This window comes from Malania oleifera, chromosome 5 (genome assembly GCF_029873635.1).
Source record: "Malania oleifera isolate guangnan ecotype guangnan chromosome 5, ASM2987363v1, whole genome shotgun sequence".
NCBI classification, from domain to species: domain Eukaryota; kingdom Viridiplantae; phylum Streptophyta; class Magnoliopsida; order Santalales; family Ximeniaceae; genus Malania; species Malania oleifera.
In genome coordinates this window covers 92796938-92814874 of record NC_080421.1, presented here as the reverse complement: position 1 = coordinate 92814874, position 17937 = coordinate 92796938, and the positions used below count along the sequence as shown (strand labels likewise).

At 35.0% G+C, this 17937-nt stretch overlaps 1 protein-coding gene across 2 annotated transcripts; it reads right to left on the bottom strand.

Moving 5' to 3' along the window:
- Positions 1 to 2545: 2545 nt before the first annotated feature.
- On the bottom strand, positions 2546 to 17932 carry LOC131156312 (pentatricopeptide repeat-containing protein PPR5 homolog, chloroplastic-like). Of its 2 annotated transcripts, XR_009136961.1 has the most exons (3): positions 17448 to 17932; positions 14297 to 15571; positions 2546 to 2927 (listed from the first exon to the last, which is right to left on the bottom strand). XR_009136961.1 is itself a non-coding variant. In XM_058109897.1 (2 exons), the coding sequence occupies exons 1-2, from the start codon at positions 17796 to 17798 to the stop codon at positions 14459 to 14461; spliced, it is 1464 nt and encodes a 487-aa protein (XP_057965880.1). In that variant the 5' UTR covers positions 17799 to 17932; the 3' UTR covers positions 14194 to 14458. The 2 variants fall into 2 exon arrangements, 1 of the variants encoding a protein (XP_057965880.1); XM_058109897.1 differs by lacking the exon at positions 2546 to 2927 and having other exon boundaries at positions 14194 to 15571.
- Positions 17933 to 17937: the final 5 nt, after the last annotated feature.

Here is a 17937-nt window from a genome sequence, read left to right as displayed (position 1 = left end):
GTTCGGTCGATTCGATTGGAATTTTACAAAAATTCGGTTAATCGATTTCGGTTCGGTTAACAACCAAAAATAATTCAGTTAACCGATTAACCGAATTATTAATTAATTAAATTTTAAGTATAAATTATGAATATAATTATTTTTTATTATGAACATGGATATACCTTGTGGAAATTAATATTGTCGTCGAAGGGGATGACGACGCCGACAATTAATTTTTTCAGCAAAATTTTTTTTATTTTTTTATTTTCAACGTTTCAATAATAACAAAAACATCACCTTCTTTTTTATTTCCACTTGATTTGCGAAAACTTAGAATAAATAAATAAATAAAAGTTATTGCACCTCAAAATAAATAAGCCTATGTGATAGAGTAAATGCATTAACATAATTATTAAAATAAATTAGTTATGAAATTTTTATTTAATGTATAATTGAATAAATTCGGTTAAAATCGGTTAACCGAATTACCCGAATTGGTAATTCGGTCGGGTTCGGTTCGGTGTGATTCAGTAATTCGGTCGGTTCGGTTAACAGCATTATTTAACCAAATTTTTCGGTTAATTACCCCAATTTGGCCGAACCGACCATTTGCTCACCCCTAGGTGGGCGACATCACTATAGGCATCGATGACAATGCTTTTGATTGATTCAAGATTCAGATTAAGAGGTGAGCTTTGGTCATAATTGGCATTAGGGGGTGGGTGGTCGTAGAGTCGATATAGGAATTAACATGATGTAGTCATTGGAGTCATCAGAATATTTGTGTAGGCATTAAGTACAAATGACCAAGATGGATAGTAATCATCATCGAAAGCTAGTTGTTGGATTGCTCCTTCATTAGGATCCCGAGAGATGTAGTCATAGGAGTCGTTGGAATGTTTGTGGGGGCATTAAGTAGAAAAATCAAGATGGACAATCATTATCGACAACTAGCTATTAGACTGCTCTTTTATTAGGATCTCGAGAGACATGTGATTAGAAAATTGGTGAGTTGATCACTCATGAAGCTTCCTATATAAAATTTAAAAAAAAAAAAAAAAAAAACATACACCATTATTCTATTTCTCTTCTATAACATTCTCAAATATGACGTTGAGAGGTGATTTCATGAGATTAATTGGGGTAAGTTATAGTTATACATATGTTTCTAAAATTGTATTAAATTGCACCCCTCAAAATTGAATTATAAAGTTTAACTTTCAATTTTAGTTTTGATGGAATCACTAAAACATATTCAAATTAGATAAAATATAAAACTTAAAAGGGTCAAATTGTCATAACATGAACTTCAAGGAGTGGAACACTTCTTTACAAAACGTCAAAGTTTCCTATCGTAATTTATCATATTAACCATGATAACTAATATTTTAATTATAAAGTGATTTGCAACATAATAATTAAAGTTGTTTTTAATATTATAATTTAATAAATTGTTAAATATTTAATAACCAATCACAAAATTATAATTTTTTTATTTTTTAGATCATGAATTTAGAACTTTTATTTTGATCATGAAAATTAAGTATTTGAACTTGAATTTGAATGTAAACGCGGAACAAATCTAGAGACGCATACAATGGTACAAGACTTGAGAGTGTAGGACTAGCCTTTGGCCAATTGGACTTATGTTGATTGGATTGATGACTAATAAGTAGTGACATATGAGATTATCTATAAGTTTAGACATTAGTTGTTAATGGATAGATGGATATCCCTCGGATAAAGTTTAAAAACTATCAATCGACTCACTTAGGGTTAGATAAAATAAAAGTTTAAACCATATACAACTCATATAATATGTGCGAATCAGTTATGAATCGATTTAAGCAAACTGGATTCAATTCAAATTAACATACTTTTATCTATTTTTCCAAGTCCATTGTAAAATATAATAAGATCTAAAGAGTCGTGCAATTTTAAGGCAAATGATCTTACAAAAATTAATTCCATTCCAATCGACAAGAAATCTAAATAGTAAAATTTTAACAATAATTATTTGTGGTTCATATATATTTTCCAAAATAGGCCAAATTTAATATAATCATTTGAATTAAAATAACAACAAATTTATAGATCGAATTATATTATAACACTAATTATTTCATTCAATCTCTATTTTAAATATAAGCGCAACTATTGTTTGAAAAGTTAGTATGCATTCTCCTATCTTATCTAATTCTCATAATTGTAATGAAGTATTTCTATCCCCAGCTCGAATTCACTTATCCCATATTTAGAAGTTCCGAGTTGAGTCTTGGATTTACATTTGATCTGTGTGAATATGAATAAAATGTAATATAAATTGTACTGAAATTTTGTTCAATCCACCTACACTTTTAACTCAAAACAAGAAATTCATTCTTTCAAACCCAACCTTAATGGCTTTTTTAAGCAAAAGAAAGCTAAAGAGCAACAAGAGGTCTCATGTAATGGCTTTTTGCTTCCCTGCAATTTCACTAAATAACCTCCTCATATATGCATGTTATGAAGATACAATTCCTCAGCAGTTGCATGCAGGTCAATATCTCTATATTAACAATACTGGAACAATGGAACCTACTAGAATTTATCATATCATAAAAAACATACAATTGTAGGTCAACAACTTTAACTTACATTAGTAGTGCCAAATTGTTTCCTTTCTCTACTCTTACCTCATATCAGTAACACCATGCCGAAAGCTGTAGCAGGGGAAAAATTGCATTGCAGGGTAGGCTTTTTTCACAACTGTTATCATTTAATTTGTACTAATCTGCAATTTAGAAGTGCAACCATAACCTTGTTTTTTTCTTGGTTGGGAGAAGGTTGGTAAATAATAAAGCACGGTTGGATGACTGAAATGTAAACCAGTTCCGCACAGATCTGTTGTTGTCAACCACTCGCTGAAGCATCGACTTCCCCCCGTCACAAGAACAAGCTCAAGGCTATAACGTAAAGGATAAATTTTTTTACTAAAGATTCACTGAGATATACAGTAATAATTTTCTGCTTTTGCACATGAAAACTATCACACTTGGGTGTTTAAGAAATTGAATTAGGAAGAGTAATTCCATTTTCTTCCCCATCAAACAATGGCAAAGAAATTCATATTCCTAAATGAATCCCCATGGGGGATTTTTTTCAAAAGGATTAAAATAAATCAATAATTATTTCAAGAAATACATTTATATTGTGAATTAACATTAGGAAAACAGAATGTTACTGCAGAGACTCATTTAAAAGTCCAAGGCACATGATAGGGCTCAAAATCAGTTCTATCATTGTGAACTGCAAATTAAAATGATACACATAAAACAGGCTTGAACATTATATTATTCCTCCATATTTAATGTTTTTTATTTCAAACCTTTACACAAAAGTTAAAATTGCACATGTAGACTATATCTTCTTTCTTTCTCTCTTTTTTTTTTGGGGGGGGGGGGCTAGCTAAAGCACTCTTGTTTAACTAGTCAGCCTATCGTTTACCAACATTCATCCACGAAACACTTTCATTAGCATTCAATCAAATGACAACGAAAATAGTAATCAATTCATGAAAGTCGTGGCAAGCTAGCAATAAACATTGAAGCAAACATGATTCATTAACAACACCTCCATTGACATTGTGTGTTTAGCGAGGGAGGCAAGTAAGTTAAACACGTTGACAATAGCTAGTAAGTTTTATAATGACTGATGAACACTCACCCTCCCCTAAAGAAGTTTTTATGTAATTATCATCCTGACACTAGAAAACATCAAACTGACCGATGAGTCATACTGCCTTATTTGGCATGCAAATAAACTACTAGTAAAAAATAACCCTACACTGATATTTACATGATGAAAACTCATCCCAAGCACACGAGACAAGCGGTCACAAGCAAGCATAATGCCCTGAACAAGCTTAGCTCGTGACACTCCCCCACTTAGGCGGTCGACGTCCTCGTAGACTTTGGCGGTACGTACACTTCAAGTTTGTCCACAAACAGTTAAATATCTTCCGCAGAAATTCAATTGATTTCATTGTCATCAAGGCATTTCTACTTCACTAGAAATTTTTGTCGCTTCTTCTTTGAGGAAAATGAACTTTCATCTCTTCAACTTCATGTCTGTCAGGTTGCACTGTCTTCAACTCTGCTCTGTTGGACTAACTTCTGCTCAGGTCATCGGTGTTGGCATTGAACGACTTGAGGCAGCTGACATGAAACTGCGGTCTTCTCCCCTGATTTGCCCACTTCTTCATCTGCTTAGAAGCTTTCTCCAGATAAGCTTGAACAAATTCTGCATTCTATCTCCATTCTCTAGTGAAGATGTACACCTTGGGACTCCTTCGTCTGTACGACTCATCCACTGTGTGAGGTAACAGCAGTTGCGGGCCTGTAACAAGCTCAAAAGGGCTTTTTTTGGTTGTTGAGCTCCTTTGGGCATTGCCACAAAACGGAGCCACATCAAGTAGTTGCACCCCATTCTTCTGGTTGTCGTTGACAAAATGGTGCAAGTACTCTTCTAGTAACTCTCTGAATCTCTTCATCTGTCCATCTGTCTGTCGGTGAGAACTCAAAGGGATGTCAAGATGTGACCTGAATATCCTGAAAAATTTTGTCAAGAAGTTGTCAGTGAACATTAAGTCTCGGTCACAAACAATAACATGGGGAACACCTTAATATCTCACAATAGTCTCAAGGAACAATTGTGTCATCTCCTCTGCTAAACAGTACTTTGGTGCGGCCATGAACGTACCATACTTCCTCCGCTCCCCCTTGTCTTGTTGGAAAATGAGACAAGTCTGGGTATAATCAACCACATCATCCCGCATGTGCGACCAATAATACCTCTGCTCCAGTAGTCCTATCATTGGAGTCATCCTCCACGAATACCCCTCAATGAACTTACTGTAACAGTTGGCAAGGCCACGAAAAAAACGCAACTCTTTCACTATCGTGGGGATCTTCCGTTCTTGAATCATCCTTACCTTCTCCATACCCCTCCGGATACTTGTTCAACCACATGACCAAGGAATTTGTTGCTCCGCTGAGCGAAAGAGAACTTCCCTTTCTTCACATACAGACTATTTCCCCTCGGCTTGTCGAACACCTTCCGTAGATGCTTTCATGTTTTCTCTAAAACAACACCGATGCTCCCAACGGTGCTTTGGAAGGAAGAACACATCCGGCTTCTAATTTATCAAGTTGTTTCCCCAACTCTACTATCTCTGGAGGCGCCATCCGAACATGGCCCTATAGCAGGTGGTTTCACTCCTGGCAACAACTCGATCCCATGCTCCACAATCCGTTGTGAAGGCAAATGGTAAGGTAGCTTATTCTGCTTCACCTCTTTATATTCATCCAACACCGCTTGGATGGTCGTAGACACCAGCTCTTGGCTTACTTCTTTGTCTACCACCACCGTGGCTAGACATGTCTGCTCACCCTTTCTCAATCTCTTATTGAGTTGTATGATTGAAAGGGACTTCCCATCATCTCCTTTCATCGCAACGACTTGCATCATGTACGAGTGATCTCCCATCAGACATAGGGAACCAGTCGAAGGCATCAGCATTGCCCTCTTCTCCTTTAGGAATTCCATTTCTAGAATGACTGGAAAATCATCCAATGGCACCGCTGTGAAATTCGCATGACCTTCCCACTGTCCAAGCTTTACAGCCACTTGCTTGGCTACTCCCAGAGTAGGCTAGGCTACAGAATTAACTGCTTTCATGCGTCATATATCCTTCTTTAAGGATAAGTTGAGTATTCATGCTTCCAGCTACGAAACAAAATTATGAGTAGCCCCCGTATCCACCATAGCACGGGTACTCTTCCCATTTATCCTCAAGTCCACAAACATTAACTCTTTTGCTCGTGTAACTTTCGGTGTTTTTGCCTACTTTTCCAATTGCGTTCACCTGCCACATTGCACCTGCCCTCGAGGCATCATCCTCTTCCTCCTCGCTTTCCACCACTTGTCCCAAAGTGAAAGCTTGTAAGGCATAAAGTAATCCATTGTGTTGACACTCACTCACTCTATGAGGTCCTCCACACAAGTAGCACTAAATTTTACTCTTCCCCTTTCCATTGGGTGTGTTGATTCCTTAAGACGACGAAACTTCCTTTGAGGTTAATGATTTAGAGTTGACTCCCCCACTCTTGGGTTCGCCTTTCTTGAAAAACTTTTCACTGTTTCCCTCTCCGCTAAACCGTTTGGACGAAGCAGTATCATCACCAGCGTAGTCAGTCAAGCGTTCCGCAGCAGTTTGTGCAGTAGACAAGTCTTGAACTCTTTGCCTACGAAGTTCAGTTCTTGCCCATAGTTTCATCCCCTCTAAAAAATAGAACAACTTGTCCTTCTCCAACATATCTCGAATATCCAACATCAAAGTAGAAAATTGTTTCACATATTCTCTGATTGACCCCGTATGCTTGAGATCTCTCAGCTTTCTCCTTGCATTATACTCAACATTCTCAAGAAAGAATTGGGCCTTGAGCTCTCTCTTCAAGTCTGCCCAACTATCAATTACACAGCTTCCATTTTCAATTTCTTTGTACTTGGTACGTCACCACAGTTTGGCATCACCAACCAAGCACATGGTCGCAGTATCTACCTTTGCCTATTCTAAGGCCATCCTCACTGCGCGAAAGTACTGCTCCATATCAAACAAGAAGGTCTCTAACTCCTTGGCATCACAAGCACCCCCATACGTCCTGGGTTCTAGTACCTTGGTCTTGCCAACTCCCGGAGTGTTGGAGTTCCCCATAGCAAGAACCATCAGATTTATCTTTGCATCTAGATCAACCATCCGAGACTACAAAGTTTCCACTGTATGGCGAAAGTCCTCTCACATCTCACCTAACAAACTTGCTTGATGCTTTTGTGATCCCATTACTTCATCAACAAGTTCTCTAATCTGGGCCACCTCCGCAGCCATAGTGTTAGCTATTGCCTCAACCTGTGCTTCCAGCACGCTGATCCTCTCAGCATTGTTCGGTCATAATCACTTACCAAAGCTTTCCAAATCCCACAACGAAGGTAACTGAATTCTCGTAGCAACTAAGCCTTTTCTCTGATACCAAGTGTCACGGACCGACTATTTTCACACTGTTGTGAAAAGGTCGTGCAAGGTTAGCTAAAGCACTCTTGTTTAACTAGCCAGCCTATCGTTTACCAACATTCATCCACGAAACACTTTCATTAGCATTCAATCAAATGGCAGCGAAAACAGTAATCAATTCATGAAAGTCGTGGCAAGCAAGCAGTAAACATTAAAGCAAACGTGATTCATTAACAACACCTCTGTTGACATTGTGTGTTTAGTGAGGGAGGCAAATAGGCTAAACACATTGACAATAGCTAATGAGTTTTATAATGACTGATGAACACTCACCCTCCCCTAAAGAGGTTTTTATGTAATTATTATCCTGACACTAGGAAACATCAAAGTGATCAAGGAGTTATACTGCCTTATTTGGCATGCAAATAAATTACTAGCAAAAAATAACCCTACACTGGTATTTACATAATGGGAATCCATCTCAAGCACACGAGACAAGCAGTCACGGGCAAGCATAATACCCTGAACAAGCTTAGCTCATGACACATTGCATTGCATGCTCAAGTTCTACTTTGTATGCCTCAAAATTTCAATTCAAATTTTCAATAGCTTAATATATGCCAAGGATCAGCTTAAGAATTTTTCTACCCAAGCAGAAAAGGGTCAACTTGGGAATTCAAATATTCACATTTGAGTCCAAAGACTGAAACAAGTTTCCTAAATTGCATTTGTGCTATCTTTGCAATGATGATTACATGTTTCCTCTATATTTGATTCACACAACTTGTATCACTTTTGCACCAAATTGGTTCAAATCCTACTAATGAATGTAAAAACAACTGAACCGTTGCCAAATATATCAATTTACCTTGAAAATCTAATAAAAGCCATCAAATTCACACAATTCTAGACATATTCATGATAGATCCAATTGCTATAGAACCCCATTTCTTTATTTATTGCTCCTATTTTTCCACTTAATTACCTTCCATTCCTTGTCTATGTTAGTTTTGTCCAAAAAGAGGAGAAAATGGAGCTTTAGGTCTTATGTTGCCTTCACAAAACCATTCTTCACTCTTGGAAGAGTATAGTGTTCTGCCATTAGGAGAAAGGGCAGAACACTCATCAGCTAACGTGGCACACATGTTTGTGTTGTTAAGATTCAAAAGTTGGTTTTTTTTAGAGTCATTTGTTTAATTATTATCATATTTTAATGTTAGTTACTTTTTTCTTCTTAATTTGAAAAAATATGCAAGAAATATTTTTTTTTTAATTGTCAATAAATACGAAAGTTCAGTTTTTTATTATTTTTCTTGATTTCCTCCCTTAAGCAGCATAAAGTTCATTTTTTATTAATTTTACTTGAATAATTCACTTACTTTCATTTGTTTAGGGGAAGCATACACATGAAATATGATTTTCTTATTGTCAAATTTTAAATGTATTGTGCTATTCTACTTGCTGCTTGAATATCAATATATGCATGTCAGTTAGAATTGATTTGGGAAATTTATACTGAATCTTATGATTTGACTCAATTCTCAATTCAGAAAATTGAAATTTCGATTCAAGATTCGAATCTCAATTTGACAACTATGCTTGAAGGTTTTTTATTTGAAACATGTATGCTGGGTTGCTGACATTATGTTCATATGAATATTCTTTTCTATATCTTAAGCAATGCGTTGCACTGGAAAGAGGAGGCAAAGCATACAGTTGTCAATGGGTCAGACAGTTATATCAGCTTGACCTGAATGGGGCCAGCTAAAATTTCATTACATTATCAATTTACATCAGTAAGTTAAAACTCAAATTCAATTTATATTCATTTAAAATTAGACTCTATTCAAACTAAGGTGGATTCAATTTGATTAGGATTTGGATTTGATAAAATCTATTTGACACATTTTTTTAGTATAAATATAGGGTATACAACTAATAAGTACAGAATACATATATATATATATATATATATATATATATATAATTACCGAACTTGATTCTAGTAGACACAATAAGATTTGAATTTGGATCCTCACATCCAATCATAGCTAATCCAACATATTTAGATCCCTACATAGCACCAATTTTGATGCTTGTCGCAAGATAAAACCTACATAGCAAGAAGACTACAAATGAGAATAAATAGGTAAAGCGCTCAAATTAGGGTTCGCCAAAGGGAGACCTGACCCCTCAGTCTTTTCCTAAGTTGCTCAAGTGTTAGCCATGCTTCATTTCGTGATGCATGCTCCCAAGTCTGCATAGGGTGAGAACTACACAAATGATCACATTATGAATGTACTTGAGCATTGAGGGGATGAAGATAAGGAGGGATGTTAGCTAGAACATGAGTCCGTACTGTTGATATTAATATTGGATGTTTCAAATTTAAAAATATCTATTTAGTAAATATTATATAACAATCGTCAATAAATTTAATATATTAGTTTTAAGTTTTAACGCTTTTAGAATATTAACTACTACTTTAACGGTTTCATATTTATGATGTTGGAAGTTATACTTAATTTTACCAATATATAAACTATGATCCAGCTTAATTTCAAGATATAGTTTTTCTTCTTCGAAACAACTTTATCTTCTACTCTTTCCTGAGATTTATATCTTGTTGGGTAACTAAATGATACTACATTCCCAATAACTTTGATGTTTGTGAGTGCATATAAAATCGAGTTAGCTGAATAATCCTTGAGGTCATGCGCATAGTGACTATATACACCGAGAAATGTTCTCCGTAGTCGCAAAATTGTCTTTAGGGATGGTGATCCTCCCATGCCTCAACTTCTTATAAGTATTTATGATTTATTTAATCTTTATTTTATCAGCAAATATTTTTCCTTCTGTTATATTTCCAACAATTTTAAAGTCGAACACTATCATCTATTTTAGAAGGGAAAAAAATAAATTGCATATATCGAAATTTTTAGGAAAAAAAATTTGAGTCCATTAAGGTTGGTTTGAATTGTTGGTATTACTTTATATTTTGCAGTAAGTACAAGCATGTTTCCATTTATTTATTCAATTGTTTAATTCAATTTTGATCACTTAAATTAGAGGCTATTATATTATCTTATTTGCAAATCATGAATCTATTAGAATGTAATTTTCACGTTAAAATTATTATTATTTTTGAAAACAACAACCAAATTCAATGGCATCATTTTTTTTTGTGAAATAACGTCAGTTTTTTATTTTTTTAAATAATATTGATTATGTCTATTTTCTAAATTTTTTGAACTACACAAATTTCAATGTTGTTCTTGCTTTCTTGCATGATGAGCGCATGCTTAAGTATTGTGTATTTTAGATTATTTTTATTTTTTTCTCAAATTTCTTATTTCTGGTATAGCCATGTTAAAGATATGCTAGTTGTGTAGCAATATTTTACTAAAAATATTGTCATATTTGGAAATATATTGAAGTGTTGGGGTTTCAATGTTATAATAGTTAAAATAATATTTGAGATTTATTATATTTGAGTCAAGTGTAAAAATTGTGCCTTGAACAATTGAATTAGAAGGTTTTTTTGCTCCCCATTTGTGGTCTTGACTTGTTTATTTAAATGGGAGATGTATATGTGCAAATATGAGACTACACTATTATTTTTCACTATTGTTTAGTACATAAAATTTAAATATTTTATTCTTTTTCACTACGTATATGGAAAAAATTATAATCTATTTTTTCCCCAAATAAATGATTACGTGATTTTTGCAAGGCACATAAATTTATTATCTTTAATTGTGCGGATTAAAATGTTTTGATATTCTATTTTGATATGTGAAATAGACGGTGCACAACATAAATATGCAATTAAATTGATATACACAATACTTATTATTAATATTTTTGCAAAGCAAGATAGGTGCAAATGAGGCACAACTTTTGCATAAGAACGGTAGTGTGGAAATAGAGTCACCTACATTTACAAGCCTTAAATGACGCATAAAAATTAATTCGAGTATGATAATAATATACATAGATGTGTAATTTTACAGTGCATTGTCCATATGGATAACAAACACATAGCCATAGTATTGACTTTGATTAGTGTATCTAGGGACTGATCTGAGATATCTGAATAGTCGAATTGGGCTATTATTAGAAAATAAAAATCAAGGGGGATGTGTCTTAAGCCCTTCATATAAATTACTAATGAAGTCAACCCAACCTATGTGATTGAAGATCCCATGAGTTAAGTCCAATGGGTAATAACAAGTCATTGAATAGTTTGGTGAGCACCATTACTTGTTTTGATCAGTGTTTTAAAAGACTCAATCAAGGCTCACCTAAGGCTTGCCTCAAGACACAACATGCCTAAAACGCCCTAAGGCTCGATCTAAAATACCAAATTCCAAAAAGGCTAACGCATTATATGCTGAGGCTAACACATTTTTACGAAAGGCATGCCTTTTGCGCCTTTTTAGTTGAGGTTTTCGCATTTTGGGTGTGTGGTCTTCAAGTAAAAAATTGGTTAAAAAATTTAACTACATGTTTGTATAAAAGGAATCTCTTAATATGAGTTGATTTCTAGAGCTCTTGAACCTCAATCTTTCCAAAATAACAGAGAGTTAATATCTTAGATCATGAAAACAATTTGAACTATGTAATAGTATAGCTATCTCTTGTCATGATTTATATCATGTATTCAAGTTAGCAATTTATGAATAGCCGACAAGTAGTTTGCAAAGTACATACAATTTTTCTTTCTTACATTATATTTGTGATTTTATTAATTTTTCTTTATTTTTAAAATATATAAAATTTATTTACATTTTTTAATATTAAAAATAAATTATTAAAAGGCTTATGCCCCAATGCCTCAAGGCTTACGCCTTGCCTTACGCCTTCACCCTCGCCTTTTAAAACATTAGTTTTGATCATCCCTATGGTGTAGGAATAGTAAAACTATAATGATTGTGAGGTTGAGTTTCTCTAAATAAATCCATATCCTTTGTTAGGTAATGCGTTTAATTGCAATTACACACTTGATGGATTTACCTTTGTGAGTGTGGAAGTGGGGCCACTTCCTATGTTTATAGTGTTACGCAAAAATTTGGTTCAAGAATTTAATATTCACCAAGTTCTTGTAACTCATAACATATTTTTTTCTAAGTATAATTCAAACTGAAAGGTATTGTCATCCAATGCATTACATCTCATAGTTAAACAACACCAATTTTTATTTTTATTTTTAATTTGAACCATGTGGGGGATTGTTGAATATTAATGTTGGATGTTTCAAATTAAAAAATATATGTTTAATAAATATTATATAATAGACGTCGGTTTTTATTTTAATTAAGTATTCGTTAAATTTAATATATTAGTTTTAATGGTTTTTAGAATATTAACTGCTACTTTAACGATTTCGTATTTATGATATTGGAAGTAACACTTAATTTTACCTATATAAATTGTGATCCAACTTCATTTCAAGATACAATTTTTCTTCTTCGAAACAACTTTATCTTCTACTCTTTCTTAAGATTTATATTTTGTTAGATACTAAATGACACTAAATCTCCTATAACTCTAGTGTTTGTGAGTGCACACAAAAACAAGCTAGCTGAGTAAGCTTGGAGGTCATGCGCGCAATGATTATATGCACCGAGAAATGTTCTCTATAGGTTCGAAATTGGATTTAAGGGCAGTGGTCCTTCCATGCCTTAGCTTCTCATAAGTATTTGTGTTTTATTTAATCTTAATTTTATTAGTAAATATTTTTCTTTTTATTATATTTCCAACACAAATTCCATATTAACTCAAGTTTGAGTTTTTTTTTCTTTTTGTCATTAAGGGTAGATTGATGCAGCAAGCAGGAAAGATTTTATTTTTATTTTTATTATTATTATTTTATTATGGTATTTGTATAGGGTTATATCTCTATGGATGATAATGTTAGGCAACTAAGAAACAACATACCTGAAAAGAAAAAGTTGCTAAAATGAGAATGCATACGTGAATAAGTGGTATAATGTTAAATAAGCATATTCGCAATAAGTTAGATGTAGTTGTTGTAGAAGATAAAGATAGGGGAAGGGCAACTCAAATGGTTTCGGCATCTACTACACAAGCCAAATAGTGCACAAGTGTGAAAGAGTGAGCTAGTTACCATTAGGGGCAGCAGAGGGTGTAGGGGTAGACCTAAGATAACTTGGAATAAGATAACAAGTAAGGATTTAATAGCCTTGACATTGTTGGAGGAAATTCCCCACGATCACATAAATAGGCGAAAAAAGGATTCATGCAACTGATTTCACCTAATGGGACTTAAGGCTTGATGTGTTGTTGTTATTGTTGTTGTATTTAGGGTTGTATCTTCAAGATTCTAGGTTTCTATCATTTAGGAACTAGTATTTTGGCTTAACTAGGTTTTAATTCAGTTTCCATATCTTCCAAGCATTGTAAGCCTATAACAGGCCCCTATATTTTAAATTTCATTGAGATTAAAAATGGGGAATTGAAGTTGTTGAGCATTGGACCTTCATCACCAAGAGATGATTTCCTTTTTCTAGGTCGACAAAATCCGCGTCAATAAATTGAACTTGTAGGAAAATTCCTGATTTTTTGTCAAAATTAGTTGTTAGTAGTACCACTATACTTCCTTAGTAACACTTCCACTGATTATTTGTTGAATTCCCAATCATGCTAAGTGCCTAATACTTCAAGTATATCAGAAAAAGTTGTTAAGGTTCAATATACCATAAGCTTTCAGGTAAAGTTGTTATCTAACATGGTATTAGTGCTACGGTTGCCAGGGGGTCCTAGGTTCTAGTCTTGTTGCCCGTGTTTTTTATTTGTTTATTGAGAATTATCTTGTTCCCTATAATGGGTGTTCTTCTTTGTTTGTTTATCTCTCCACTTGCAATCGGGCTACACATGCGGGGAACTGCTAAGGCTTGATATACATTGTTGGCCCACAACCTTACAGCTTAAACTTTTAGGTAAAGTGGTAATTTAACAAAAATTTTTGCTAATTTTGCACAGAAGGCATTCATTAAATAACTTCAATTCTATGTTTTAGCCTATGGCTTCTCATCATTGTAATTCAGAAAAACTGCAAATCATAAATTGAAATGTACAAAATGAAATCCCCACACATGATAGAAACAATAGAAGTTAAGTAACTTTGAAAACAAAAATTTAACTAAAGAAAGACAGTCTGCAAAAAATTAAATACTAAGATGGTAAGATGCATACAAGATAACAATGATAGAAAATCTGAGAAAAAGCAAGATGCCATACCACATAACATAGCAAAATATAATTGACGCTGAAGCTCAGATTCAGAGTCTTGAACTCCCAAAAGTCTACTACACCACGCCTCAGGACTTGATCTTGCTCTGAAACTCATCTTAACTGAAAAATATTGGAAGAGAATATGGACCAACATACCAATCCATCCAGCTATGTCTTCCTAGAATCTGCAGGGCTGCTCAAAACTTTGGCACCACTAGCAGACATTGGAGTTGCTGGCGTAGACCCAAATGCTCCCAGGGCATCCAGGAAGAATTTCTTGTTAGGGACAATACCGTCTCTGTCCATACGTTTCATCAATTTCTCTATAAGCTCTTTCATGTTGGCTTTGGTGTATGCCTTATAAAGAAGTTTATATGTTGAAGAATTTGGAATTATCCCATTGTTGTAGGCACTCTCAAGAAGCATGTGTGCTTCCCTTTGTAAACCATTCATACAATAGGCATCAAGCATAGTGTTTAGTGTTGAAACTTTCACCTCCTTCCCAGAATCCATAATCCCATCAAATATGTCCCTAGCCTTTGAAACAGAGTCACAGAACCCATACATCATGATAAGACATTCATACGTGATGAACCCTGGGCTGTATCCCATATCAGTCATCTGTTGAAAAACACTCTCAGCTTTCTCTTTCAATCGTGCTTTTCCATAATTTGTGATCATTGAATTAAACGTAGGCAGTGTTGGTTTCTCCTTTGAGTGTAATAAGCTCTTAAATACTCGTTCCATCTTTTCAAATTCATGCCTCCTGCCATATGAATCAATCAGCAAATTAAACGTGATGATGTCAGGCTTACACTGATTACTTTTCATGCGGGAAAGGGTGGATTCCATTTCCACAATCATCCCATTCTTCCCATAGGCATCCATGACACCATTATATGTATAAATATCAGGGGAAATGATGCTTTCTTGGAGATCTTTAAACAAGGTATTAACTTGATCTATGTTTCGGGCTTGAGCAAAAGCTCTCAAAAGAATGTTATAAGTCACAACATTGGGTTGGCATCGGTCCATTGCCTTCATCTTGTCAAAGTATGTTAGAGCTTTGGCTAAAGCCTTGGATTTGTCTCGGGAGTGGAGGTGAGCTGTGATGAGTGCATTGTATACGGAAGTGTCAGGTCGGCAACCACTATTTCGCATCTCAGAGAAGAGCCACATGGCCATCCGGGTTTTGCCTCTTTTTCCCATAACTGATATTAGTTTTGAATAAATGCCATTATCTGCTATATACCAGCGCTGTTTCTGCATCCATCTGAATATCTGAACGTAGTATATGTAAGTGAAGGAATTCAAACTAATGCTAATTCCAATTTTAAGAATGGTATATCTCAGCTCTTTCTTCTTTAATATGAAGTTCATCTCATTAAAGGTAATTCCAATTTTAAGGGTTTATCTCAGTCCTTTGTTGTTTAATATGAAGTTCATCCAATTGCTGCCGATGGTCAATGCAGAATTTATGCCTTGCAGGGGTAAAGTACATGCCATGTTGAATTTTAATCAAATAAATAAATCAAGTGTTACATTTTGCAAGCATAGAAATTAGATATGCTAATACAATATTCATTTAAAACAATGAAATTAAGTTTCAAACTTTATAATAAAAATGATAAATAATGCCTTCTAAAGGGTCATATGATGAAGTTGTCTCAATCATTGGGCTTTACCAGGGACTCGGAGCATCGAAGTAAAAGAGGACTTCAAAAGGTAAAAATGAAACAAGCTTTAAATTTATAATAAAAAAGATAAATAGTGCATTCTAAAAGGTCATAAGATGAAGTTGTTTCATTCGTTGGGCTTAACCAGGGACTCAAGAAATTGGAGTAAAAGAGGACTTCAAAAGGTAGAAATGAAATAAACTTTAAATTTATAATAAAAATGACAAATAGTGCATCCTAAAAGGTCATAAGATGAAGTTGTTTCATTTGTTGGGCCTAACCACGGACTCAAGACATTGGAGTAAAAGAGGACTTCAAAAGGTAAAAATTGAATAAAAGATATTTTATCCCAACTCACAGTTCCAGGGAAGGAAGCTTTTGCTCTTCTTCTTCTTCTTCTTTCTAATAAGGGAAACAAGCTTTTGGGGAATATGTGTGTGTTTCTGTTTGTGTGTGAGAGAGAAAAAGAGTTCAAGAGGTTTAGAGGTTTTGGGGAAGGGAGGGGGAGGGGCGACTACAGCCCTTTGCCCCCTTTCTGTCCACCCTTGATTACTATTTGAAATAATTTCTCAAAAAAAAAATATATCATTTTTTAAATCACTGAAAGCAAAAAATAGTATGGGTAAAGATCGGTCAAATCTTAAGAACAATATACTCAAAGGTATTGCTATAAGCTGATATGAATAGTTCCAAGTACCAAATTTGGATGGAGCTATAGAGATCAGAGCATAACTCAGGTGAGCTGAGTGCAGGTTTCATGTTCTAGGAGAGCAGGCTTCATGTTCTAGGAGAGTTGAAGTTTCCTCTAGCATGGTGGCTGAGCCGTTGGCTTCCTTGGTAGGCTCACAATAGCCCTGAACTTGGGTCTACAAAACATTGGGGTTGAAATAGATGCACAATCTGTCATCAATACTGCTCTGAATGAATCTGGAAAATAACAATCATCTCAGTGCCCTTCCTCCTAACAACTCTGCATGTTCACAAAGAATCTAACCAATGTGGGAACATCTTAGCTAAGGAGGGTTGTAATATTAATGTTGATGTTGTTTTATTCATATTGAAACTCAGATGGAGGGCAACTCCAAGGAAGTCACATAACCCCTTTATGTTCTCTTCCATTTGCTATGAAGATTCCATTTCACTCACAAAAACTTGTGTAATCCCCAATCACTTATATCTGCTAAAAATGACCTAAAAACAGAAGATGGATATTTAACTCTTGAATTACACATCATGTACAATATGACAATGCATGATTAAAAAATAATAATCAAATAAAGTAAAATTGCATCGAGGAAAGAAAAATATGGAGCAGAAATGGACTGAGAAACAAAAAGGGTGATGGGAATGTGAGCCATAAAAATTGCAGACGCCGGCGGAATACCCAGAAATTTCAAACCAGTCTAAAAATAACGATAATTAAATGTCCCAGGCAGAGAGGGCAAATCACAAAATCAGAAAAAATGGGAGAAAAATCTAACCTCGAGGCATTGAAGCCAATTATCATGCTTTCCGAACTCTTCAAACAAAAGAAAACAGTGCTCAGTTCGAACAACCTTAACGAACGTGTTCAGCGTCGACACCACGGGCCTCTTCTCGCTGAGCTTCCTCACAATAATACGAACCAAATTTTCTGCCTCTGACTTGTCGTTTCTCGGACCCGGCTTCCTCTTGGGTCGGGCTGAAACGCAGTAGATTCGGGCAGTGATTTTCTTCTCCGGCAGGCATGGCTGGGCGGCGTCGTAACTTTGTGAGGAAGGTTGGGAAAATTTAGGGAATAACGTTGAAAAGGGGGATAGCTGGAGGCAAGGAGACGATACAATTGGGGGCATTTTCACTGGGAAGTGAAAGCTCTGATGAGCCTCGGCTATGGCATCCGCGGGCAGAGGCAGTGGGAGATTAGAGATATGGTCCTAATGCCCAAAATGCCCCCGTGACTGAAATTTGAACCCATAAAAAGCGAAAAGATGG

Coding starts and splice junctions, on each gene's coding strand:
- LOC131156312 (XM_058109897.1), bottom strand. CDS start 17,798: ATGCCCCCAATTGTATCGTCTCCTTGCCTCCAGCTATCCCCCTTTTCA. Junction 15,572..17,447: donor ATTGGCTTCAATGCCTCGAG/GTTAGATTTTTC, acceptor TACTACGTTCAG/ATATTCAGATGGATGCAGAA.